Source organism: Girardinichthys multiradiatus, chromosome Y (genome assembly GCF_021462225.1).
Source record: "Girardinichthys multiradiatus isolate DD_20200921_A chromosome Y, DD_fGirMul_XY1, whole genome shotgun sequence".
NCBI classification, from domain to species: Eukaryota; Metazoa; Chordata; class Actinopteri; order Cyprinodontiformes; family Goodeidae; genus Girardinichthys; species Girardinichthys multiradiatus.
The window spans coordinates 14,168,910-14,195,750 of NC_061818.1; the positions used below are offsets into that span (position 1 = coordinate 14,168,910).

The following is a 26,841-nucleotide window of genomic DNA, read 5'->3' on the forward strand; positions in this document are numbered from 1 at the left end:
AGTACAGGCTGTTGAAGTAATGAATATTTAAAAGCGTGATTGGAGAAAGCACTTATTGTTGAATAATGGTCTGCCTTTCTTCAAAAACACAAACACACATAGCCTATCAACCTATTCCATAAGTGCTTTTATATTGGGATGTGATATAATTACTAACATCAAATTCCACACAGTCCAATAGGTCTTCTCTGTGTCCAGTACTCCTGCATGATCTTCCTCAGCCCTTGAACTTGTGACACCAACCAGTCATAGATCAAACCTTGAAATAACTGTAGTCTGTACATGATAAGTCATCATCATACAACTTGGGGGAGGGGAACAATAAGGCATGTCTACTGAGTGCCTGAACCTACACTGAGTAAAATGTCCTGTGCAATAAATGAGGCCTCCTTAGATAAAAAGACTATCTACAACAACCCAAGTGAAAAAGAAAAAACAATCTTTCACAAGATAGCCACCTTCACAATGCCTAGCCAGTTCCTTAACTCTGCCTTTCATCAGCTTCTCCTACAACTTTGTTGTAGTAGTTCTCCTACACAAGTGACTGCATAATATTAGTTTTACACAAAGTCAAAACAAAGATTTTTCTGGGAGCCTCCCAGACTGTTTGTGTGATGTAAAGTAATGCTAGCAAGAACCAGGTGAGAGGTTGAAGAAAACAGGTGGTCTATAGGCTTAGATTGCTGTGATCTGAGACAGCTTATGAGTAACAGTGGAACATCCTGATTCACTGGATCATAAAACACCGCCCATACCTAAAATATGAAATATTTTCACGAAGATATAAAAGATCTTGGACTGTGTCTTGTATGGAAACCATCATTATCAGCAGCCTGCTGTCAAATTTCTACAGCAGGTTTGGCTCATGTGTTCGTCACATAACAGAGCAGCTTGAACGAGCACTGGTCCGTCCTGGTGTAGTTGCATGTCAACTGGAGGACACTTCCACTGGAGACCTTTAAGGCACGACCTTCCTCTCAGTAGCTTCTGTTGAAAACATTGTTCTTCACAGTAACGCAAGTTCAAACTGACAAAAAAAACCGGTGTGTTTTGAAGTATGTGCGTGCTTGATTATTAGTAATGTCTTAAAACATCAACAATCTCCCAGCACCAAATGTGTCTTTGAAATCCTAGATCAGATACACAAATGGTCATGGAGTAAAATATTCTACAGAAAACAGAAAGCAAACAGGAATAAAAGACTCAGTCTTTCTGGCTTGTTTGCCGAACCAAGAACAACCTTCCTGGCACCACCAGGAGCAGATGGAACAGGAACACTACTACAGATACTTAGAGAATAGTCAAATACTATACCAACAGAATACAAAACAAAATTTGTGGTCTCACAAGCAGAGTTACCATAAACAGCAGTCTTTGTTATTCACAATGTTATTGTTGTTCTTATACCCTGTTTTTCTATAAGAATATCTTATTATCATTCATGATTGTATTTCTCATAAGCAAACAGCTCTTTAGGTGTCGGGGATGATGAGGAAAATCGGGGGCAGAGAAGAAGAGGAGTGGACCGGGGTGCAGGGAGAGAAGAGATGTCCAGACCAGGCTGTTTTGTGGCACATGCAAATGTGACAATGTCTAATTTCTGAATTGTCAGAGAGGCAGACGGGCGGTTTGCTCCCATTCCCACTCTTCCTGTGGTTCCTCAAGAGCACATGACAGGAGCCCTCAAACTGTGGCCCTTGAAAATAAAACAAACTGTTGCTTCATTATGAAACCAACCAAGCACAGTGATTTCTAGCACACTGGTGAGTGAGATGATTTGACTTGCTGAGGTTGAGGGCTTTTGTAAGATTAAGAACACTGTTGATTGATTGTGTATGTATGTAAAAGTTGAGTAGCTTTGGCCATTTTCAAGAGAGGTTTAGCATCCTTAACCCCCTCAGGATGTCCTGATTTCTTATCCATATTTTCAATCTTTGTTTCTTTTACAACAGTCTCAACCTTTTTTGTCTCTATCAATCATTTGAGCCCTCTTTTAATCATCTGTTTGTGTCCCCATTAACTTGGGCTGCTTTGTGTCTGCTTTGTGTTTTAAGAAATAGCCCGATCTAACACTTTGAACCTCTTTTGCTCTCCTCTTTCTATACCTTTATCTTTTACACGTCAGACTCAATGCTGGAAAGTTTCTCGTACACATGGCCATTGCTTCCATTGAAGGGACCTGGGGGTCCGACCGCCAACATGGATCCATGATGATTCATCCCACCAAGGCCCAGCTCTTTTGGGAATCTTGGGGACACGTTGGACATCAACCCGGATGTGGCAGATGCTGGCACATATGACGTTGCGCTCAACTGACTCCTGAATTCACTTCTGCTGTTTGGGGCAACTTGTTGCTGCTGCTGTTGCTTTGTCAGGTAATATTGTTTGGCTCCATGCATCAGACACTGGTCATCGCCGAAGGTGGGTATAAAGGGGTTTTGGTTTACCCGATCAGGGTAAAGGGATTTGGATAAAGAGAATGCTGCCCCACCTCCACCTTCCATCAACGATCTATCTCTCCTGTCTCTCTCTCTGATGGAGCGGCGGTGGAGGCCCTCATCACCTCTGAATAGGCCAAATGGCGACTCAGAACCTTTCTGACTCTCACCTCCATAAAACAGTGGGTCTCTGTCCCTATCTCTTTCTCTCTCTGAGCCCCCATGACATTCAAATATGTGTGCAAAGGGGCTGTTATCTTCCATGTAGCGTTCTTTCTCCTTCAAACTAACACTCCTCGGTGGGGGCACCATTCCTCCCATGCCAGCTCCACCGATGCCTCCCCCTAAACCTCCCATCAAACTTCTCATGCCACCGGATTCTTCTTTCTGAAGGTCAACAAACGTGTCGTACGAATGCTGCCGCCTTAGTTGCTTCCCAAATCCTCCACTCTTTCGCCTCTGCTGGGCCTGAGATTGAACCTGAGGGCCTGCGGCCATACCACCCACTCCTCCCCCACCTTTTCCTCCCCCCATTTGTTCCAAGGGGTGGTTATTATCCTCGCTAATATCGTAGAGGTTTCCTGTCTTTTTACAACCTTCACAGCGCATGCAGGTTGCAGAGCTAGGGCGGCTGCTACCTGCTGAGGACCCACAGCCCATACCACTTGAATACCCACCACCTCCTCCATGAATGGACATCTGCTTTCCCCCACTAGCTCGACAGTTCCTGCACTCCCATTCTCCCCCTGCCAAACCAGAGCCTGCTCCGCCCTTTGAATCAGACTTTTTAGGTTTGCTTTTAAGAAAGTCTTCAACTGGTACCAAGGAGGTGCAGGTTGGCACTCCATCTCTGTTTCCAGGGCCCTCTGTCAAGTCTACATGTTCCCATTGAGGGACACCCTCTTTGGGTCGAAACTGGTCCAGGTAAAAGTCCCTTACACTCTCCTTTTCCCTGAAGAGATAAGAGTTCCCATTGTTGTTTCCTCCAACACCCCCTCGCTTGCGTTCAGCGGGCAACAGCGGGGGGGAAGCAGAGCGCTGGCTGTGGTAGTGGTGGTGGCTGATGTGGTAGGGTTTCCTCCTATAGCCCAGCTCAATTTCGTCCAGTTCCCGTCTGGACTTTGCAGAGGCCGGCCTCTTTTTTAAGCTGTCGCAGTACTGTTTGCGCTTCTTGGCATTACCCTCCAGGTTCCCGTATGTTACAGTGTGTGTGGAAATGTCTGAAACATCTGAACGTATATTTCCCTCATCATCTCCTCTCCCCCCACAGTAGCTATGTCCAGGAATGAAAGTGGAACTCGAAGCACCACCTTTGAAGGAGAACTTCCCGTAGATGTCAGGCAGACCTCCCTTGAAGCTCTGGCCTGAGGGAGGAGTCTGTCCGGACAGCAGGTCAAACTTGCTCATGTTCCTGTGGGTCAGTGCTGAGCAGGGCTGGGTGGTAAAGATAGGTGCCACCCCCCCACCGAGGCTGTCACAGTCAAACATGCCACCCTCCAGAGAGCTAGCACTGCCCAAACTGTGGGGTCTGTTGGGGGGAGGGCCACTGAGCCCTGGGGTTGAGCCATGATGGTGTAGATAGTGATCCTGGTACAAATTACTGTCCTTGAGATGGATGTTGCCAAACGTCCTCTCCACCTCACTGATGTAGTCACTAAACATGTTGTCTTCTGGCATGTATGGAGGTTTGCAGTCAGAATGGCCTGCCAAGCTGCGGCGATGCTCAGAGATGTCATAAACAGAAGAGTCTCGACGGATGAAGTCCAGAGCGCTGTGTGGTGAGCCGTTTACTCCTGACAGGGAGGCCATGTTCTTGGCAGTGCGTAGGAGGCGCATAATGTTTGAATGGGTGTTGTTCATGGTGGCTGACGGGGAGTTCAATGCAGAGCTGCTCTTCTCTTCGATTTGGACCCCATGAATGCAGCTGTATATTCCCTGTACAGACGAAATATAAGGAAGAAGAATTGTCAGTGATGCACTCTAACAAAGAAGATTTGGACAGACTTTTCTTGCACACCAATGATAAAACACTTCCGCCTCTGACTACAAAGTTCCCATTTTTACACATGCAGTGTTTTGCATAAGTATTTTTAGTTGGATTTAATTTTGGACTTTAACTAGGTTATTCTGAAACATGAATTTGCTTTGACCATTCCATTGTAGTTCTGTCTGTATGTTTAAGGTTGTTCTACTGCTGGAAGGTGAACCTCTGCCCCAGTTTCAAGTCTTTTGAAGCCCCTTAAAAGGTTTCCTTCCAGCTCTGTCCAATATTTGGCTCCATCCATTTTCCAATAAACTTTGAGCAACTTTCCTGTCAATTTAGAAAACAAAAAGCATCCCTACAACATGATGTTGCCACCACCATGTTTTACACTGATAATGTTGTGTTGAGGGTCAGTTTTGACGGTTTGACAGTTAGATTTCCACCACACAGAGTTTTGCCAAAAGGGTTAATTTTTGTCTAATCTAAATTGAAAACCTTCTTCCATGGAAAGAATGTGTTAAAGCTTTTGCCAAACTACAAATGGGACTTCTGTAAAAACTCACTTTTGCAAGGCACTGTATACAAATAAAGGAATTACATTAAAAACTTTCCACCAAGTAAAACAATGCAATTTTTCATAACTTTAACTGCTTTATTGTCTTTGAATTGAATTTATTTTATTAATTTACCCCATGATGCTTTTGTATGTCTATGTAAAGCTTACATTAAAATAATGGTTCTCATGCCACTTTGAATGTGATTTTCTCTCTTTTTAACAGGCTTATGTATTGTCTTTTAATTAGCACTGCCGTTATTCCACATAGGCATCCAGTAGCTTTCTTAAAGGGGATGTATTATGCAAAATACACTTTTTGATCATTTTTATACTTCAATTTGGGTCTCTGTTGCTTCTACAAACAGTCCAAATGCAAACAAAAATCTAAATAATTCTACTATGTTTTGCCTATATATGGAGCCTGTAGCCTGGAAATGTCTCCTTTCAAGTGTCAGCAGGTAAAAACCAAAAGCCGGTGGAAATCCGTGCTAACGCTTTACTAAACCGTGGGCTCTGTTTTGCAATCCACACGTGCAGATTAATCAGTGACATCTGTCAAGTGTTTGGACGCATGGCCCACACCTGCCAGGTAAGTTCAGTGGATCTGTTGTTATATATTGTCATATATAAACTTAAAGCACTACCATGTTTTAATCAGCACACTCCATGCGTCCAAACTCACAACAGATGTCACTGAGTAATCTGCGTGCACAGTTTGCAAAACGGAGCACACAGTCCCTACTGATCGTGGGAAATCTGCAGATGACATAAATGTAAGTACTTATTGTTGTGTCTTATAAGTTTCAGTTTAGTTTTCACGGACGAAGTGCTGGTTAGGGGCGCGGCCAGATACAGCTAATTTGCCTAAAATGACAGAGCCCTAAAACAGCTCATTCTGAAAGGAGCTTAAAAAAGGGGCAACTGAGGAGGTGAAATCTCATTATCTGAGAAGGATTTTGAGCAAAAAAAGTAATTAACATGTTTTGTGAAGCCCATAGATCTATCCCAAATGTTTAAAATGAAGTATAATAGGTCACCTTTAAATATGTAAAGAAATATTTCAAGACAAGTGCATAAAAAATGAACACGTCAAGAGACAACCTCATAAATGCACAGTAACATTTATAATTTCTTTAAAAGTATTGTTAGACTGCATATAAAACAGTTAAAATTGCATCCTGACAAATCAATTTAGAGTGTAGATGACAGAGTTAGAAGAGTTGTATATTGTATATATTAGGTAATGCGATACAGCTTTTTTGTAGTTGTGAAACAGAGTGCAAACAGCACAACCCTTGTGAGAGAGTGGAGTAACTTGATGCCAGATGATTGATACTGGCGTAGGGATTATAAAACCCTTTCGGATCCACTGGTCAATACTTTCAATCAATGTAATTAGAATCCAGCTCAACAATTTCCTCTGGCAGTTATTAAAAACTTCAGTTTCACAAGCCTCTCGGTGCCACTGGCCCCAACACAATTCCTACTGTAACAAAAAGGCCTTGCTAAGGCGAGACTAGCTGAGCCTCTCAGAGACAGAAAGATAAACTGCTCCATTTGCATTCAGTGATGTACGATTCAGTATTCAGATAAAAATGGATGTTCAGCGGAGGGCAAACCAGGCGTGACAGATGAGGACCTTAAAGGAAAAAATCAATTGCAAATACTGATTTTTCTCAGGTGGTGCTCTGGAAAATGTAAAAGCAGTTGGATCTGCAGGATCAGAAATGTTTTACTGTTTGGCATCTTCTCACTAAGCCCCTCTCTATTTTTCCACAAAAAGATCCTCTGCCCTCCTTCCACAGGTCATGTGTTTCTGGTAATCAGCCAGACTGCTGCATTGGCGCAGAAAAGCTTCATCCTAATATTTATTTTACAGGCTATGTTATTGCTTCTTTCAATTTCACAGTCTGTTAATAGCCAAGTAGGTGAGGCTATTGTCAACGAAGTAAAGCTGAAAAGGTACTTCAAGAAACCAGGAAGAGGAAGATGAAAACAAACCCAATCACCTGGTTTGATGGTATTTATGTCTTTTTCAAAGCAGAACGATCTTCTCCTGGTTACTGAATCCGTAACACTTTCCCAACAACAGGTCTACAGGTCTGCTAGTTTTTTCAAGCGTTTATTGTCTGGCAAAAGTATTCATACCCCTTTAATTTTTCCATATTTTGTAACGTTAATCGTGTTTTTATTGGGATTTTATGCAATAGGTAAACGCATAGTTATGCATGATTGTGAAATGAAAGGAAAATGATTATATTTCCGACACATTAAAAATCTGACAACTGTGGACTATGTTTGGTAGTAAACAGAGTCCACTTGTGTGTCATTTAACCCCAGCGTAAATACAGCGAAGGCCTGAGGGGTTTGTTAGACAACGTTAGCTGTAGTGAGCCATAGTAATGCTGGATGAGCTGCTGAGATCCACCGGTGGGGGGATCTGTCAACAAGACAACTATTAATTGTGCGCTCCACAAATTTATCCTGAATGGAAGAGTGGCAAGAATAAGCCCAGTTTTTAAAGAAAGTCAGGAGAAGTCACATTTGCCACAAACCATGTAGGGGACATAGCAAAAATGCAGAGTGAGGAGCTTTGGTTTTTTGGAGAAAAACTAAGACTTGACATCGCTCCAAATATGCCAACCCCATGTTGAAACTTGTTGGCAGCATCAAGTTGCGGGGGATCTTTTTCTCAGCCAGGACGGGAAGCTCGTCCGTGTTGATAAGATGGCGCAAAATACAGGGTAATCCTAGAAGAAAACCTTTTAGAAGGTAAAACAAACTCTTGAGACTAAAGCAGAGGTTCACTTTCCAGCAGGATATTGATCCTAAACAAACAGTATGAGCTACGATGGAAAGGAATAGACAAAGCATATCTATGTGTTAGAATGGTCCAGTCAAAGTCCGAATCTGTGGCAATACTTGAAAAATGAACTTCACAAATGCTCTCAATCAAATCTAACTGAGTTTGAAATATTCTACAAAGAAAAATGGGAAAATAAGTTAAGTAGATGTGCAATCCTGGTAGAAGTATGCCCTAAAAGACTGTAATTGTAAAAACAAGAAAAGTAGTTGTACAAAGCACTTTTCAGGGGACTGGGAATATTTCCAGGATACAAACCAAATCAAATCTAATAATTTTCCTTAAACTTCATAATTATGCACTACTTGGTGTAGGTCTACACATGAAACACTTTGATTTTGGGGGTTGTAACATGACTAAATGAGAAAAGGTTCCAAGGGTGGAAATACTCTACCTTAATCTCAGAATGACTCTGCTTCCATAAATTTAACAGGTAGAGAAAACCTTTAGAATAAAAATTTTTAAGCTCGATATGCGTGAATAACAGAGGAAACCTTTCAAGTGATCGGACTGTTAAGGAGGCAGGAAACTGCCGTTGCAAACTGTAGATCATGGACTTATAATAACTCCTACTTTATCACTGTTCAAATGTGACATATGTGTATGGTGCTAAATGCAAATTTACTTACAAATAATTTAGTGAGAGAGCTGTGTAAAGTGTACTAATTAAACCTTTAATACATTTACAGTTCTAAAGTCATTACAGGATTTTTAAATCCATATAACTAATTTGTCTGAGTGTTTCAGGTGGGACCTGAAGGAGCAGGTAGCCAGGGGAGAGCTTCTCGCAAACCCTGCAGAGGGCGGGAACACTAAACAAGCATGGAGACATGTCTGAGGCCACGTGACTCATGCCAGCTGTGACAGATGTCATTTTTCACGTTTCCAGGCCTAAATGTTAATTGCAGCAATAACAATAAGCTTTATTGGATTATGCTATAAAATGAAACAAAACAGAATCTGTCTGAGAAGCAGAACAAGAAAGAAAAAAAAAAAAGCAAGAAATGGCTGCTGCTGAGGAGACAATGTTACAGGAAATGAGACAAAGATGATCCGATGTTTTGGACGTTGAGTTGTGAAAAGATGATGGAGAGTCATAACTCCTGTTGATGTTTTCCTGCTCAGTGCTCCAAATGCAAATGATTTCTTTCTATGATAATATTTTATCATATTGAATCATCTCACTGTATTTGTGAACACACACAGCTCATTCATTTTGCCATGCTGCAGCAAAGACAGACATAATTTTTTTCCATTAAGAACAATCACTGAAGGCTACACAAAGCTTAATTGGTCTCAGTTTCAGCCAGCTGTAAAAAGTTTAATGATGCAGTTATCAAAAAAACAGAAGCGAACACCTTGCCTTGGAAAATGAGAAGTCAAATGACATAGCAGCAAATGGAAATCAGGGTTCCCACACATTTTTCATGAAAAATTCAAAACTTTTCCAGGTTCAACTTTTTTGAATCTTTAGAACATCATTTAAAATACCAAAAGTTCACTATGGATTTATGGCTGATCTTTCTACTTTGGGCACACTTCAAATATGGAACCTGGCAACAACAGAAAGTGGGAGGAAGGACGGAAGGAAGAAAGGAAGGACGGACGGATGAACGGACGGACAGACGGACGGACGGAAGGAAGGAAGGAAGGAAGGAAGGACGGACGGATGAACGGACGGACAGACGGACGGATGGAAGGAAGGATGGAAGGAAGGAAGGAAGGAACAAACGGACGGACGGAAGGAAGGAAGGAACAAACGAAGGAAGGAACAAACAAAGGAACGAACATAAAGAATAGTAGGAGAGAGGAAGGAAGGAAGGAACATAAAGGATAGTAGGAGATAGGAAGGAAACAATGAGGTAAGAACGGATACAAATATACAGGAAAGAATGGAAGGATACAAATAAGCAAAAACCGAATTAAGAACACAACTGTTTGTCAGTGGGATAGGTGATAAAGTTTGGAAATGCCAATATTTTCAATACTACTTCCATATTTTTGCAGACCTATGAAATACTAAAATCAGACTCCTTGCTTTTCAAGGCTGTAAAAGAAGACAAGAACAACATAAAATTAAGATTATACAGAATAATGAAAGTTGGACACGCCAGCATGATCAGAGAGCATTGTGGAGTTTTTTTCCTAACTTTGCTTTCTGGTTGCAAACCCCTGTCAAGGGCACACCAAATGGAGAGAATGAGCAGCAACATGTGGCTTTTCTGCTGTAAATTAGCCATGTGGTTCAGCCTGCAGTGGTTCACCTTCAGAGACAAGCAGTGAATTACACCATAGCCATGTCAAAACAATTGGAATGCAAATCCAACACCTTGGGGTGACTTTGGTCTCCTGGTAAGTGGTAATCCACCCTCAACGGTTCAGGGGCTGATTTTTTTTGTTGAGTGAATTATTGATTTCAGCTCAGCATTTTGTAAATGTTTATCTCATGGGCTCGAGGAAGGCCTACGAATGAAAACAAAAACTAAAGGGGAGAGCTCCTTGTTTTTTGTAAAGGTTGACAGAGAGAGCCTGCCAGCCTATAGCGATCACAAAATGGAAATTAAATATAGGGCCTTACAAAAATGTTAATATTTGTTGAACTTTTCTACATTTTGTCCTGTTACAACAACAAACTTTATGGTGTTTTGCTGGGATGTTTTGTTATAGCCTAACACAAATTAGGCTATAAAAAAATGAAAATGGTGGAATGTTTTCCCCCCTGAGTCAATACTTTATAGAACCAACTTTTGCTCAGTTATAGCTGTAAGTCTTCATTTTCACATTTTCAGGCCTTGGCCCAGATTCTCAATAGGATTTATGTCTGTACTTTGGCTGGGCCATTCCTACATATAGATATGTAATAATGGCCCAGTCTAAGTCTCAAAACCATTGCAGCCTGTAAAAGGTTTTTATTCAGGGTTGTCATGAATTTAGCTCCATCGGCCTTCCCATCAATGACCAGTTTCTTGTCCATGCTGAAGAAAAACATCTGACCAGAATAGCTTCTTTCACATGTTTGCTGTGTCTCCTAAATGGATGTCTTATGGCTTTCTTTGAGCACTGGTTGCTTCTTTCCACTTTTCAGTAAAGGCCAGACCCGTGGAGTGCAGGACAAATGTTTTTAACATCAGCAGATTCTTCCATCTGAGCTGTGGATCTCTGTGGCTTCTCCAGAGTTACCAGGGATCACTTGGCTGCTTTTCTGATTGCTCTCAGCCTACAGGTCCTTCTCAAATAATTAGCATATTGTGATAAAGTTCATTATTTTCCATAATGTCATGATGAAAATTTAACATTCATATATTTTAGATTCATTGCACACTAACTGAAATATTTCAGATCTTTTATTGTCTTAATACGGATGATTTTGGCATACAGCTCATGAAAACCCAAAATTCCTATCTCACAAAATTAGCATATCATTAAAAGGGTCTCTAAACAAGCTATGAACCTAATCATCTAAATCAACGAGTTAACTCTAAACACCTGCAAAAGATTCCTGAGGCCTTTAAAACTCCCAGCCTGGTTCATCACTCAAAACCCCAATCATGGGTAAGACTGCCGACCTGACTGCTGTCCAGAAGGCCACTATTGACACCCTCAAGCAAGAGGGTAAGACACAGAAAGACATTTCTGAACGAATAGGCTGTTCCCAGAGTGCTGTATCAAGGCACCTCAGTGGGAAGTCTGTGGGAAGGAAAAAGTGTGGCAGAAAACGCTGCACAACGAGAAGAGGTGACCGGACCCTGAGGAAGATTGTGGAGAAGGGCCGATTCCAGACCTTGGGGGACCTGCGAAAGCAGTGGACTGAGTCTGGAGTAGAAACATCCAGAGCCACCGATCACAGGCGTGTGCAGGAAATGGGCTACAGGTGCCGCATTCCCCAGACCTGGGAGACAGAGAAGCAGCACTGGACTGTTGCTCAGTGGTCCAAAGTACTTTTTTCGGATGAAAGCAAACTCTGCATGTCATTCGGAAATCAAGGTGCCAGAGTCTGGAGGAAGACTGGGGAGAAGGAAATGCCAAAATGCCAGAAGTCCAGTGTCAAGTACCCACAGTCAGTGATGGTCTGGGGTGCCGTGTCAGCTGCTGGTGTTGGTCCACTGTGTTTTATCAAGGGCAGGGTCAATGCAGCCAGCTATCAGGAGATTTTGGAGCACTTCATGCTTCCATCTGCTGAAAAGCTTTATGGAGATGAAGATTTCATTTTTCAGCACAACCTGGCACCTGCTCACAGTGCCGAAACCACTGGTAAATGGTTTACTGACCATGGTATCACTGTGCTCAATTGGCCTGCCAACTCTCCTGACCTGAACCCCATAGAGAATCTGTGGGATATTGTGAAGAGAACGTTGAGAGACTCAAGACCCAACACTCTGGATGAGCTAAAGGCCGCTATCGAAGCATCCTGGGCCTCCATAAGACCTCAGCAGTGCCACAGGCTGATTGCCTCCATGCCACGCCGCATTGAAGCAGTCATTTCTGCAAAAGGATTCCCGACCAAGTATTGAGTGCATAAGTGTACATGATTATTTGAAGGTTGACGTTTTTTGTATTAAAAACACTTTTCTTTTATTGGTCGGATGAAATATGCTAATTTTGTGAGATAGGAATTTTGGGTTTTCATGAGCTGTATGCCACAATCATCCGTATTAAGACAATAAAAGACCTGAAATATTTCAGTTAGTGTGCAATGAATCTAAAATATATGAATGTTAAATTTTCATCATGACATTATGGAAAATAATGAACTTTATCACAATATGCTAATTTTTTGAGAAGGACCTGTATGTGGACGGCCACGTCATGGTAGTCTTTTAGTTGTGTCATACTCTATTCTTGGACAATACATTAAACAGTCCTGTGAGATGTTCAAAGCTTGAAATATTTTTTTCTAACCAAACCCTGTATTAAACTTCTCCAAAAATTTATCTCTGACCTGTCTGTTGTGTTTCTTGATATTCATGATGTTTAGTCACTAATGTTCTCTATTAAACCTCTGAGGCCTTCGCGAAACAGCCGGATTCATAATAAATAGAATAAATTACACATAGTTGGACTCTTTTTGCTAGTAAGGTGAATTATAAAGGCAAATGACTGAACAGAATTGGGTTCAGGAGTATCATAGTAAATTGGGGTGTTTGCAAACGCACGCTACACTTTGTAGATTTTTATTTGTAAAACATTCTGAAAATCCTTTTTTCCACTTGCCAATACAGTACTACTATCTGTTGTTCTTTTACATAAATCCCAATATTGGACTTTTTGGTTATAGCAAAAAGAAAAAAAAAATATCAAGGGGTATGTATACTTCTGCTCTGTTCCTGCTACTCCACTACTCTGGGTTACTCTGCTTTCCCTGTTATATTTGGGATGTTAATTGTCTCTCACCCTGCTGACGCTGAAGACGAAGCTGGGCTGGCCGGAGCAGACGCCCATGAAGTAGAAGCGCAGCTGCCAGTAGAACCAGTGCTCGCAGATGAAGGTGATGAGGGAGAGAGCCATGGCGGCGCCCAGCATGTAGAAGACCCCGGCCATGTTGTCCACGTCCAGCTGGCTGGACATCACCTCATTCTTCTCATGGTGGCAGATCCCAGTCAGCCACAGGGACTCCAGCTCCTCCATCTCACCTGGAGGGAAGACACGTATGACAATGGAGAGGGGAATATTAGAGGAAGGACAAAGGTAGGGATAAGGTGAGGGCTGCAACAGATGGCATGGAGGGGGGAGGAGGCAGCGAGAGATGGATGAGGGGGAGGGAGAAGCATAAGGAGTTGATGGAGCACTAAAACAGGCAGTAGAGGTGTACATCAAAGGCCTGGGAAGTGGTGGGAATGGACATAAAATATAAAGCTGAGAGGATGGATGTGATGTAATAAAAGAATGGTATAGGAGGGCCTGAGACATGGAAGTGATGATGCAACAAAAGGAAAAAGCAGGGAGGATCGCGGGGGAAATGGTTTGTGTGTGTATGGAGAAGAGGGTAGTAGCCTTCACAGCAGACCAAGGAGGAGAAACATACACATAAAACACGTCACATGTTGATGACATCAAACTCCTCTGTCCAAACATGTGTCTTCAGGTGTCTGCTGTGCGTCTGATGCTGATCCGTCAGTTAACGGTGTCGTTTGTGGGTCACCTTCTGTTTCATCACAAGCTGCTCTCAATCAGAGCAGAAAGAGGCATGGTGGGAATCGCTTAATTAATCATACAGTCAGCCGCGGTAGCTGCACCATCAGAGGGAGGCAGAGATATAGAAACACAACAACGTCCACTGTGCATATGCCGATGAACTGATAAAGACACCTGTAACCACTTTATAGCTTTTAGCTTATGTTAGAAATTAGTTTTTCCCCTTTTTCTAATTTTAAGGTAAGGAAATTGTTTTTTAAGAATATGAATTGAGATTTTCCTGATCTGCATCAATTATGATGCAACAAGTGATAGGATGCTACAGTGCAATTACAGGCAATTACAGGTCCTTCTCAAAAAATTAGCATATTGTGATAAAGTTCATTATTTTCTATAATGTCATGAAGAAAATTTAACATTCATATATTTTAGATTCATTGCACACTAACTGAAATATTTCAGGTATTTTATTGTCTTAATACGGATGATTTTGGCATACAGCTCATGAAAACCCAAAATTCCTATCTCACAAAATTAGCATATTTCATCCGACCAATAAAAGAAAAGTGTTTTTAATACAAAAAACGTCAACCTTCAAATAATCATGTACAGTTATGCACTCAATACTTGGTCGGGAATCCTTTTGCAGAAATGACTGCTTCAATGCGGCGTGGCATGGAGGCAATCAGCCTGTGGTACTGCTGAGGTCTTATGGAGGCCCAGGATGCTTCGATAGCGGCCTTTAGCTCATCCAGAGTGTTGGGTCTTGAGTCTCTCAACGTTCTCTTCACAATATCCCACAGATTCTCTATGGGGTTCAGGTCAGGAGAGTTGGCAGGCCAATTGAGCACAGTGATACCATGGTCAGTAAACCATTTACCAGTGGTTTTGGCACTGTGAGCAGGTGCCAGGTCGTGCTAAAAAATGAAATCTTCATCTCCATAAAGCTTTTCAGCAGATGGAAGCATGAAGTGCTCCAAAATCTCCTGATAGCTAGCTGCATTGACCCTGCCCTTGATAAAACACAATGGACCAACACCAGCAGCTGACACGGCACCCCAGACCATCACTGACTGTGGGTACTTGACACTGGACTTCTGGCATTTTGGCATCTCCTTCTCCCCAGTCTTCCTCCAGACTCTGGCACCTTGATTTCCGAATGACATGCAGAATTTGCTTTCATCCGAAAAAAGTACTTTGGACCACTGAGCAACAGTCCAGTGCTGCTTCTCTGTAGCCCAGGTCTGGGGAATGCGGCACCTGTAGCCCATTTCCTGCACACGCCTGTGCACGGTGGCTCTGGATGTTTCTACTCCAGACTCAGTCCACTGCTTCCGCAGGTCCCCCAAGGTCTGGAATCGGCCCTTCTCCACAATCTTCCTCAGGGTCCGGTCACCTCTTCTCGTTGTGCAGCGTTTTCTGCCACACTTTTTCCTTCCCACAGACTTCCCACTGAGGTGCCTTGATACAGCACTCTGGGAACAGCCTATTCGTTCAGAAATTTCTTTCTGTGTCTTACCCTCTTGCTTGAGGGTGTCAATAGTGGCCTTCTGGACAGCAGTCAGGTCGGCAGTCTTACCCATGATTGGGGTTTTGAGTGATGAACCAGGCTGGGAGTTTTAAAGGCCTCAGGAATCTTTTGCAGGTGTTTAGAGTTAACTCGTTGATTCAGATGATTAGGTTCATAGCTCGTTTAGAGACCCTTTTAATGATATGCTAATTTTGTGAGATAGGAATTTTGGGTTTTCATGAGCTGTATGCCAAAATCATCCGTATTAAGACAATAAAAGACCTGAAATATTTCAGTTAGTGTGCAATGAATCTAAAATATATGAATGTTAAATTTTCATCATTACATTATGGAAAATAATGAACTTTATCACAATATGCTAATTTTTTGAGAAGGACCTGTATAACTCTAACGAATATATCAGAACAACATCCAGCTGTTGGTAATGTAACATCTCAGTTGTTTCAAACATTTCTTCTCCCATGTTGCTGGCTGCAGACGACGAGTCGCTAACAGATGCAGGCCTGCTAACGGTGCCGAATGCTGGAGTTGTAGCCATAGATGTGACGCTGTCAAAAATTGTGCACTCTTCAGCCTTGAGAAAAATCTTTTGCTTAACCAGGTGCTTCCTCAGATTAGAAGTATTCTTGCTGCTAGCCTTGCACTTCGCATCAGAAATATTGCAGCGAGTGCAATCTGCATCGCGTTTTGAAAAGTGGAGCCATACTTTCGACCACTTTCTACCAGCCATGCTTTGTTGACGGTACTGGTGGCTTTTGACATCATTACGCTCTTCTGCGTGCAATGCCGTGTTTATGTTGCTTGGAAAATGACCCACTCTTCCACTCCCTCACTGACACGATGATGCGTCTAGATACCGAAACATGGCACCATTTTATTTTACGTGAATAAGTATTTGGTATTACCAACGGAATTTGGTCGGTACCTATAAAAGTACCGAATTCGGTACCGATCCCTTATTACAGGTTCAAAACAAAAAATGTGACTGAAATATACAAATTTTCTGTCAGTTTTCAAACAAAAATATTTTAAAGATGTGAAATTAACATTATAAAATGAAGTAAATATCGTGTATCATCATTGATCTTTGTCCAATATTAAGCAACACGTCTTTTTCAGAGTTGCCAACTTTTAAGAGAGCAGGGGGTGAAGAAAAAAGCAAGATGTGCATTTAACGCTTGGCAACATATGAATGAAGTAACTAGCTTATCAGTGATGGAGATGTGGTGTGAAAGCAACAGCCTCTCTATCTTCAACATTGATAAAAACCTCAGAGATTATTTTGGACAATAAGATAAAAAGTGTTGGGTTAATTGGTCTCTCTAAATTGCCCTTAGGTGTATGAATGAGTGTGTGCATGGTTGTTTGTGTGTTGCCCTGCGATGGACTTGTGACCTGTCCAGGGTGTACCCTGCCTCTCTCCCATAGACTGCCGGAGATAGGCACCAGCTTCCCCGCGACCCACTATGGAATAAGCGGTAAAAAACGACTGACTGACTGACAGACAAAAAGTGTTTTGTATTGAGTATGAGTATGGTCCATCTGGTGAAAGGTGAAATCTATTTGGATATTATACTGGATATTATTCTGAGTGCTTTAAGCCACATCCTGTTGTATCGATGTTTCAGACTCCTATTTTGAAGGAAGAAAGGAAGTCTTTCTTGGCTGACAACACTTGGTGATATTGACATTGATGAAACATTTATCCTTTTTAATTTATTAATCTGGCAACGTTTTGGGCTCTCTGAAGAAAAAAGAAGCCACTAACCACCCTGAAGTTGGCTTTAAGACTTCAAGCAGTAGTTTTATTCCATTTAATTTTCTATCTCAAAAGAGGAAAATTTAAATCTAAACATATGTTTTTAGGTTTTCTTGATTTCTGTACATCACAATAAAATAAGGCTATCAGTTACATCCAGTACAATAATAAAATTAGGTAAGTACATCATTGTCTATTTTTTAATTCACATCAGTAAAATACTTAATTTTTTTTTTTAAGTTTCAAGGAAGAAGACATTTTTGGTCAAAGTTCTTTAACTTTATTTTAATTTTTAAAGTATTTTACTGATGTGAATTAAAAAATAGACAATGATGTACTTACCTAATTTTATTATTGATTTTTGTGTAATGTTATGCAACATGTGGCTAACAAAAAGAGTATATTGAAATTTCATGACACAAGTTCTCACAACATTAAAACTCAATATCTCTCTTAAAAGCAGAGTTTGTCTGGCAGAGCTCTATCCAGCTGCTGTCTACATGCGACTTTGTCTGGTGAAATCAGTCTTAAGGTCTGCAGTTACTCCACAAGATGAGAGAAATCTGTTCTCCTAGACAGGGTTATAGGAGAAAAATGTAATCATTGTTTTCTTGCAGCCATGGTTTGGGAGTTGCAACTTGTTCTCGTCACATCATCTGGGCAGAACGTTTTTTGTGTGGTCTCTGACAACTATTATGTGATTAGTGGGATATTTAAAGTGATGTTGGTTTCTACTCTGATGTATGCTGCAGTGGGAGGTCCCTATGAGAACTTCCAAGGAGTTCTGCCCCTGAGTTTCTTGTGAGCTATTAAACAAACCTTGCTTTTCTGGTGAGGTTTGTACAGGCCATTGTGTAATATTATGATATACAGAGGGGTGCTTCAAGCTTGACACCCTGCTATATCTGTGTTTGAGACTCTTATTTTAAAACAAGAAAAGAAGTAGTTCTTCATCTTGCCCTGTTGTGTTGACCCTGTCAGTTAGTAAAGACTTGTCCATCAGGTTCGCAGACCACACTTAGTACTCGGTAGAAAAAAAGACAAAGTGACAGACGATACAAATAATTTCAAACTACTGTGAGAATACTAAAACTTGCTAACGATAAGCTGCTAATAATGTTGAAGTCAATATCTGATTTGTAGTTACTTAAGGCTATTTTACAGTTTTTTAAAGAAGTTTTACAGCTATATGTCTTTTTTGTTTATGATTTAAAATACTGAGACTGATCAAACCTGAACAGGATAAATACACCTTAGAATTATAGTAGCATAAAACACAGTGAATGGAGTCATACCCGGACTAGATTTTTATTGTCTCATTCTCATGAACCTAACATTTGGTTGTTCATTAAAAGGTCAATCTAAACTAAACCACATAAAAACTTTCTATTTTATAAAAAATCTGAAAAACTGTAATCAATTTTGTGGTTAGTGTTTTTGTAGGACAGTTCTTGTATATAAGTTTTGCTCCTGTCTGCTTCAAACAACCCAGACTCCCTCCTCACTGAACCTCCGGGCTTTCCGCGTGAGCCGGATCGCTTTCTAGGCCACGAGGAGTGGAGTGGACGATGAAGCATGGCAAAGTGACATTGAAATCCTCAGAGGTTGTGATATAGGGCCGCTTGATTCCTGTGGCGACACAGGGGGTGTTACAGCAAGCCGACCCATATTCATATGCAAACAGATACAAGCGACTCTGAAAGTTTGGACAAATTTAGTTTGATCAGAAACTGTTTATTCTGATGATCAATAAGTAAGAAACACGAGATAGAGAACACTTAGACTGAATGCATGTAGGTTGCCAAAAATATCCCTCTTTCATAAATAAACAGAATCTCAACAATCCTGTCTCCTTTTCTCACTCAGACACACACACCCTCGCTTACACACATCGGCACTCTCATTTTCAGAGGGCTGACCCATATTCACATGCGTACGCCTTCACACATGCACACTACCCCGCACTCTCACAGCACCCAGTGTCAAAATACACCAGGAGCTATACTGGCACCCCTAACTGGGACACAATAAAGCCGGCCTCGGGAGGCCCCTTGTTTCAGGATGCTTACAATATGCTGGACTGCATCCAACTGAGTTAGCTACTAGACATGAGAAGAACTCCACACACATTAAACCTCTCATACATTTTCTTGTCTATCAAGACAGGACATCCTGAATTAAAAAAGGATACAGCAGCCAAAGTTAACATGGGCTGGTTTTCAGTACCAAGGTATGACAAGGTTTAAAAAAGTTTCAAAACCACTAAATATTTCTGCCAGTGCAGTCCTACTGTTTAAACTCCTTTTATTGAGATGGCAGAGAAAGCATCAAAGCAACCAGAGTTTTGTCTAAGTGCTGCTCGTTCCTCCACCTGTTGCTGCAGAATGACAGTCATCAGCTGAACAAAGATTGCTCACACTTTTCCCACTGTTACAAAACAGTCAAACACTGTTTGGAAAAATATCGGGACGCAAATGGTGTGGAAACTACAGCAGTGCCACCTATTACTCTTATAAAGGGAACACTTTTACATTTAAGCTGGCAAACAATGAGAAGCACCCCAGATTTTTTATGAATATAATGGCTGTATGTACCAACAGGAACAATAATAACCCCAGTCAAAGGGGGGTGCCAAACACACACAGGAGTTAACATAAACTGTGTGTCAGACCACAAGCAGAAGAAAAAAACAACAACAATGATGCTTGCAATGATGCAATGATTTTAGGAAATACAGCGAGGATTTGTTCTGAAGAACCTCAAATCATTTATCTATTAGGAGCAACAAGAATACAAAACCTGCCATGATATTTTGGAGAAAAATCACTTCTTTCTTTTCAGTTGTTTTGTTCTTTTCGTCGTAGATGGTATTTAACGCAGTGCATTTGCGCCCCCTAAGAGGCTGTTTTTAAAACTGTATTTCTCTGAATTGAAGGTTGTGGTTCGAATGAACTAAAAAGAGACTCAATATGGGTAGGTGCTTACTGCAGGGTCCAAGCAGCTTGTTGTAACGCTAATATCGGCCTGTTTGGCATCCTAGAGTAAAAAGGGAAGCACTTCGGTGCACCTGGTCAATTGTCACACACCCTAAAAAAGATGAATCAATATGAAAGGTTTTAAAAGAATCACTGGCTGCCAAGCCTTGGAGCGTCAGTTGCTGACCGGAGTTGTTTACTAGGCAAGTCCATTAAACAAAATGTACCAAAGTAAAAATAAAATACAATAAATCAATGTTATAGATACCATTATAACAGCCAAAATATATAGATTGTTGTTTTATTTTAACAGCAGTTTATGGTACTTCCTCTTTCAATATGATTAGTTGTACACCACAACTTTATTCTGTACAAAGAAAGACTATAGGACGACATTTAATCGCCAATAATAGACACCCAAAATGCTGAAGTTAGAACTGGAATAAAGTGCATTTCAATAGCAGAAACTCTGGAGAGTTTGAGCAAAGTTCAATAAAAAGCTAGTATGATCATAAAGCAGAGGGTCCCCACAGCAGAGCTAAATCACAGGTTATATTAAAGCTCAGCCTTATCGTTTCTTGTCTGAAACTACTTTACATTTAACTCACAATTAGAGACTAATTCCTTACAAAAACCATATTATTATCCTCAGACTCAGAACTTTCAGCCTTATCGCTTTACACAACTTTACACAAATATAGAAATAAATCAAGATCTTCAATCCAATAAAGAAAAAAACACCCAGTTGAAACAAAAATAAATAAAATGTGTTAATAAATTCACCTTTTTCCTGCCTCATGAATTCGCTGATGTGAGCATAGTTAAGAAAGACCTCGTTATGAGCAAACTTTAGATTTAAAGCATGATTAATCATCAAAACCTCAGAGGTCTTCCTGGGCCATGCAAATGGGGCTGTCATTGCCGGGCTTTTATATGAAAGAGCAACAACAATGGACAATTAAACTAAACATCTCAGAAATTGATTAGAAATCTAAAAAACACAAAGAAAAACAAATTATCTGAACACTGGTTCTTCTTTAAAGGTCTAAGCATGGACAGCAGCCAACAGACATGACAGGCTGACATTTGTTGATCGGCTGCTGAATGGAGCAACAGCGTGAATGCAGATGTGTTAAAGGGATAGTGCAGCACTTTTAGGGAACATGTAAAGTAAAGCTGATGTCTCATCTACAGATAAGAGCAGTCGGCATGATTTACCTAAGAATCAATGAGGATTTTTTTTACAGGTAAATTAAGCTCAAACTCTGATGGCCGGGAGGTGTAAACCAACATTACAAAATCTGAAAAACTCTTATAAATACAACTCCGTGCTCAAGACATGGATGCACACAAGGGAAGCTTGTCAGAAAGTCAGATGCAACAAGGAAACTTGAGATCGTTCCTAAGTGCACATTTTTCTGATAAACTAAACATTCTGAGCTAAGAGGTTAAATTTTGCTGTGCTACTTTTGAAGCACAAAAAAAAGTTATGAATAAATAAATTATAACAAACAACTGTTCTGTAATCCATGTACTTTGATATTGAGAGGACATTTAACAGCACACTTATTGTTGTGTTTTTGAATTTTCCCTGCAATAAAAATCTAAAAAGGCAAATTTAAAAAGGTATTCTTAAAGACTTAAAATGTTTTGGGTTTTTTTGTGACAGGAAGTAGACATGCTCTTTTGTTCATAATTTTTACCTTCTTGTCACAATGGCTTGGTTCATGTCAGCACACATCTATCCCTGGTTTAGATTTGCAGCTAACTTGTCAATATGATCTGTTGTTGTTGTTGGAATGCTTCAGTTCCTTCACCAAGCTTTTTTTCAGCAGTGTTTTCATGCCCCGCAGCTTCAAGTAATTCTCCTTATGACAACAGTGTTAAAATAAAAAAGTTTGATGTATCCGTTTATACTCACTTCAAGGTCATTGAGTATTTGTGATCTCTCGCCTAAAATACAGTCTTAGGAAACATCTGATGCATTTTTAAGCGATTACACCACTAATCACATCAGTACAGCTTTATGCATGATGGAGTCTGCTTGTAGGGAGAACTAAGCCAAGCAGCATCAATGAATAAAACAGTGCAGGAAACAACCCGCTTTGCTCACCGTCTCCAAAAAGTTGCAGGATGGCCAGGTCCACGTGTCTCTTCCATCCAGACTCCTTCTGGATGGCAATGCCGTATCCCGTGGTGGCGAAGATGTAGCCGCTGCCAATGGTCACCAGCTTGCAGCCCTCATCCCTGCCAGCCATGTAGTTCAGAACGGCCGCATCATAAATGAAAGCATCTAATTTGCTGAAGAGAAAGGGTAAGAGACGGATAGAAAGGCAGGGAGAGAGACAGATAGGTTACAGTTAATTAGCACTTAGAAGTAAGACAGCACAGCTACAACATTCCAATTAACCTGCTAAATAGCACTAAGCCGCTGATAAGAGTAATAGACTTCCACTTGGTTTGCCAGTGGCTGGAGCTAGCACACAGGCTGGTGAAAAGGAACGGCAGATGAAAATTGAAGAGGGAGGGTGAAGGTGATATTGGTATCATTTAGCCTCTTTTTGTTTATATTTATTAAAATACAAAAAAGGATTTAAGCAATGATGTATATTTCCACTGTTCAGCAATGACATTCATTTCTCTTTCACAAGATCAAGATAAGAATTCACCAAATAAATACAACTCATTTATGTAAATGTATGCTGTCCTGTAAAGTATTTAAAAAGATCTTTTAAAAACGCATCAAATGTTGGTTGTCGACGGCATTCAGCTTTTACATTGCATCATACTGGCACAAAGACAGTCTGCCCTCACCCAGTCCTTCACATCTGTTCTTTTCTCTTCTACTCTGTGTATTCACATATTTTACTGCGGAAAAAATCCCCATAAAGCTGCTCTCTTTCAAAAATGTTAATTTTCTTTGTAAAGGCAGAAATTCAAATCTAAAAATGTGGTCAGCTTTGATAAATTAAAAGACGTTGCTCTGCTCTTATAAAATCCTGATTTGTGTAATTGCCCTGTAATTTATCAAATCCCTTCTCAAAGTTTTGCCCTCTCTGTTGGGCCTAGATCTTGAGTTTTTTTTACCCTTTCTATACCTAGATTGTGTTCCTGAGACTGAAGCTTTGAAGATTAAAATAAAAGCCTTTAGTTTCAAATACCCCTGTCACACTATTGCATTTCTGCCTTGTGTTTCTATGGAGAATGAATATATTTGGCTTAGGTTAAATAATGCTCTAGAGTCACTTTTCTACCTAATTGCTACTGTATGTTATTGCAGCAACCCAATAATTTGACATTATGTCATACTCTTTCTATAGCGGGATCAGCCCGACCCTTCTCCATCGCATGCTTGCTAACACCCCTATTTTATCCCCTCTACACTGGCTGACTGTTTCTTTTGGACTCACTTTTAAGATTTTACTTTTGGTTTTTAAATCTTTAAATGGTCTGACACTGACTTACCTCTCTGAACATTTACATAACCACAGTCTTTGTAGGACGTTAAGATCTGAAAACTAAATGCTTCTAAGTTGTTCAGAGGACTCAGCTGGTGACAAAAAGAGACCAAGCTTTTTCAGCTGCAGCTCCTAAACTGTGGAAATGTCTCTCACTTATCCATAATGTCCACCAGAACCTTAGTTGATTTAAAATCACTGATTTCACTGGCTTTTAACTATGGGGAGCTTGAGCATTGGGCTAGTTGTGGTATTATTTTTGTTTTTGCTTTAATTGTCTTCTATGATGTTCTATTCTATTCCTTATTTTACCATTTTATTATTTGTTTTACTTGTGATGCGCTAACTCTGTTGTGTGTAATAGTGCTATTTATTGATTAATTGATTGTATGCAGTTGCTCTGTCTGTACTAAAGAAAATCTACTCACCTAAGCATGCCAAATACTTAAAGTGGCTCCAACAAAAATGCAGTCCAACCTGCTTTCTCTTTATATAATTATAAAATAAAATTAATTATAAAATAATAATTTAACCACTTAGTGGCAGTCATGGATTTTGTGTAAGGCACTGAACTTTCATCCCCAGACGGTCAAGCAATAATCAAGTATGGAAAGACAAGTGAAAACAAAACAATGACAACTAAGCAAAAGAAACTTATTCTATCTAACACAATGGTGCACGAAATTTTACACCCTTCATCCAAATATTCATGTAATGCAAAAACAGAAGGCGCATCAAAAATGACAAAAATATTCCATAGACATGGGAGGACTTGATGTTTGATAAAACTTGCTTCATTTACTGTTTAGACCCACTCAAAACACATTTTTCGAAATGCCAGCATACATGGCAATATAAGAAACAGCATGACAACATCCTAAAATTCAAGCCTTCACAAAGAGAGGAGAGCATAAAGGTGTTTGTAACAGTCTGATTGAACAGTGTACACACTGCAGACAACTTGTGCCCCCCAGGGAAATTTTCAGCAACATTAATTAAATAATAATAATCCAAATAAAAAGGTTGGATTCATTATTATTAAGTCTCTCAGTTTACACAGTTCATTCACACTTCAAAAGAATGTTGCTTTTGGGAGACAGAACTGCTTTGTGTCTTCCCACTGATATGACATCTGCTGTCTCTGAATGTAAGTTCCCTGAGATCATTGTAAGTAAGGAGTCTGGTTGGAAAAAATGCTTTTTAATTGATTTAACTCTTCTTGCAAAAATGACAAAATCATGTCAAGGTCCCTACCCAGCCTTCAAACTCTGCAGAGCTTCATTGACGTTTCTCTGGTGAAACTTGGTCATGTAGGAGTGCATTTCTGGGTAGTTGTTCCTGATATTTCTCTCTGTGCTTCCATTCGGGACCGTGCCAAACCGGAATGGAGGAGAGAAGTCATTGGGACTCTGGAACTAATTACAGGAAAAATGTCAAACCTTTCACAGCTTATTTTTAAGGTATGCAATGAGGCCAATTTATGCTAGAAACCTTCCAACTTACCTTCTTGTCGGAGAGACCAGTTACTTGATCCACATATTCCTCTTGGATCATGAAAGCAGCCAGGTTGGCAGTGTATGAGGCCAGGAAAATGACAGCGAAGAAGGCCCACACCGAGACCATAATTTTACTGGTGGTGCCTTTGGGGTTCTGGACCGGCACAGAGTTGTTGAAGACCAGACCCCAAAGTAGCCAAATGGCTTTACCAATGGTGAAAGATGGGCCATGAGGCTCTGAAACAAACAGGTAAAAAAACATTTAGATGACTTTCTGAACCAGCAGACACAACTATTGATCTTTTTTTTTTACATTTTGCCCTGTTAGAACCAAAAAATCTGTGTTTTGGGAAAATTTTAAGTGATCAATCAACACCAAGTAGTGCATATGCAAAAAGGATGAACAGCTTTTAAATTTCTTGCAACAGAAGAATAAACTGTGGGGCCTTTAAGTTTTATATTTATATTCAGCCATCTTTACTAGGATACCACTTAAACTCCAGTGCAAGTATTTTCCTTCAGGGCTCAGCTAATTACTAAACGGAGTCCACCTGTGCAATCCAAATACAAAATGCTATTTGGGGCAGAAAATGTAAACTGAACATCCCATTTCCAAAAGTAAAACAGGGTGGTGGCACAATCATGCTGTGAGGATGCTTTTGTGCAGCACAGAAACTGGTCAGAGACCCGGGTTAGAGGTTCACCTTCCAGCAGAACATCAACCTTAAACATCCAGCCAGAGCTACAGTAAATGCATCTGATCAAAGCTAAGTCATGAGCTAGAATGGCTTAGTCAAAGTCCAAACCTTAATCTAAACAAAAACGTGTGTTGAGACCTGAAATTTACATTTCACAGAAGCTCCACCTCCATTGTGATTGAGCTTGAGCTATTTTGCAAAGAAAAATGGGCAAAAATGTCTCTACATGTGCAAAACTGATACAGAGATACCCCAGAAGACTTACGTTTTAGTTTTTATTTAAAAAACAAAACAAAACAGTGTGTTATTTTACTTCCACTTCACACTATTACAGTACTTTATCATGTTCTGCTACATAAAATCCCAAAAAATACATAAATGTTTAAGACTGTAACATGACAAAAGGGGAAAAGCCCCGTTGTGTGAGTTTTACAGAGAGATTTAGTAAGAGCGCTTTCTCTTTGCTTTACCCCATTCATGGAAGCAGTTTGGGTATAAATCACACCTTAATGACATTGTTCAGTTTGTCTGTGAGCTGTTATTACACTGTAAAAAGCAGTTGGGTTTTTATGCTCGTGTGGGTGTGTGTGAGCAGGAAAGAGTGAGAGTGTAAATGTGTGAGTGTGTATGTTGCAAAGTGTTTTTTTTTTTTCTGTTCTTGGACAAACTGACTTCATATAGCGCCAAACAATCCTCTGTAAAGTCTGCCTGCCAGAGAGCTGCCTAAACGGATCCAGCAAAGTCTTCACAACTCTGCAATGTACTCATTGATACATTATTGCGTCAGGTCCTTTGACAGCAAACTTCGATCTGCACTCTTTATGATACCAAACTCCCACGAGGCAAATAATAAAAAAATAAAAAAACACATGGAGGCCCACAGAAGAGAACAGAGCTTTAGGGAGAAGTTCATCTTCTCCAGAAGATGATGAAGGATGAGAGGGATAAAAA

General features: G+C 40.4%; 1 protein-coding gene across 2 annotated transcripts in view; it reads right to left on the minus strand.

Annotated features, from left to right (window-relative positions):
• Positions 1 to 2,066: 2,066 nt before the first annotated feature.
• Positions 2,067 to 26,841, minus strand: part of LOC124863843 (glutamate receptor ionotropic, NMDA 2B-like) — a 243,124-nt gene continuing 218,349 nt past the window's right edge. For both annotated transcript variants that reach the window (XM_047358359.1, XM_047358360.1), the window contains 5 exons: positions 25,200 to 25,429; positions 24,951 to 25,111; positions 22,352 to 22,539; positions 13,233 to 13,471; positions 2,067 to 4,373 (listed from right to left, as the gene is read on the minus strand). In XM_047358359.1, coding sequence (XP_047214315.1) covers positions 2,115 to 4,373; positions 13,233 to 13,471; positions 22,352 to 22,539; positions 24,951 to 25,111; positions 25,200 to 25,429 — 3,077 coding nt within the window. In that variant the 3' untranslated portion in view covers positions 2,067 to 2,114. The remainder of the gene's footprint in view (positions 4,374 to 13,232; positions 13,472 to 22,351; positions 22,540 to 24,950; positions 25,112 to 25,199; positions 25,430 to 26,841) is intronic.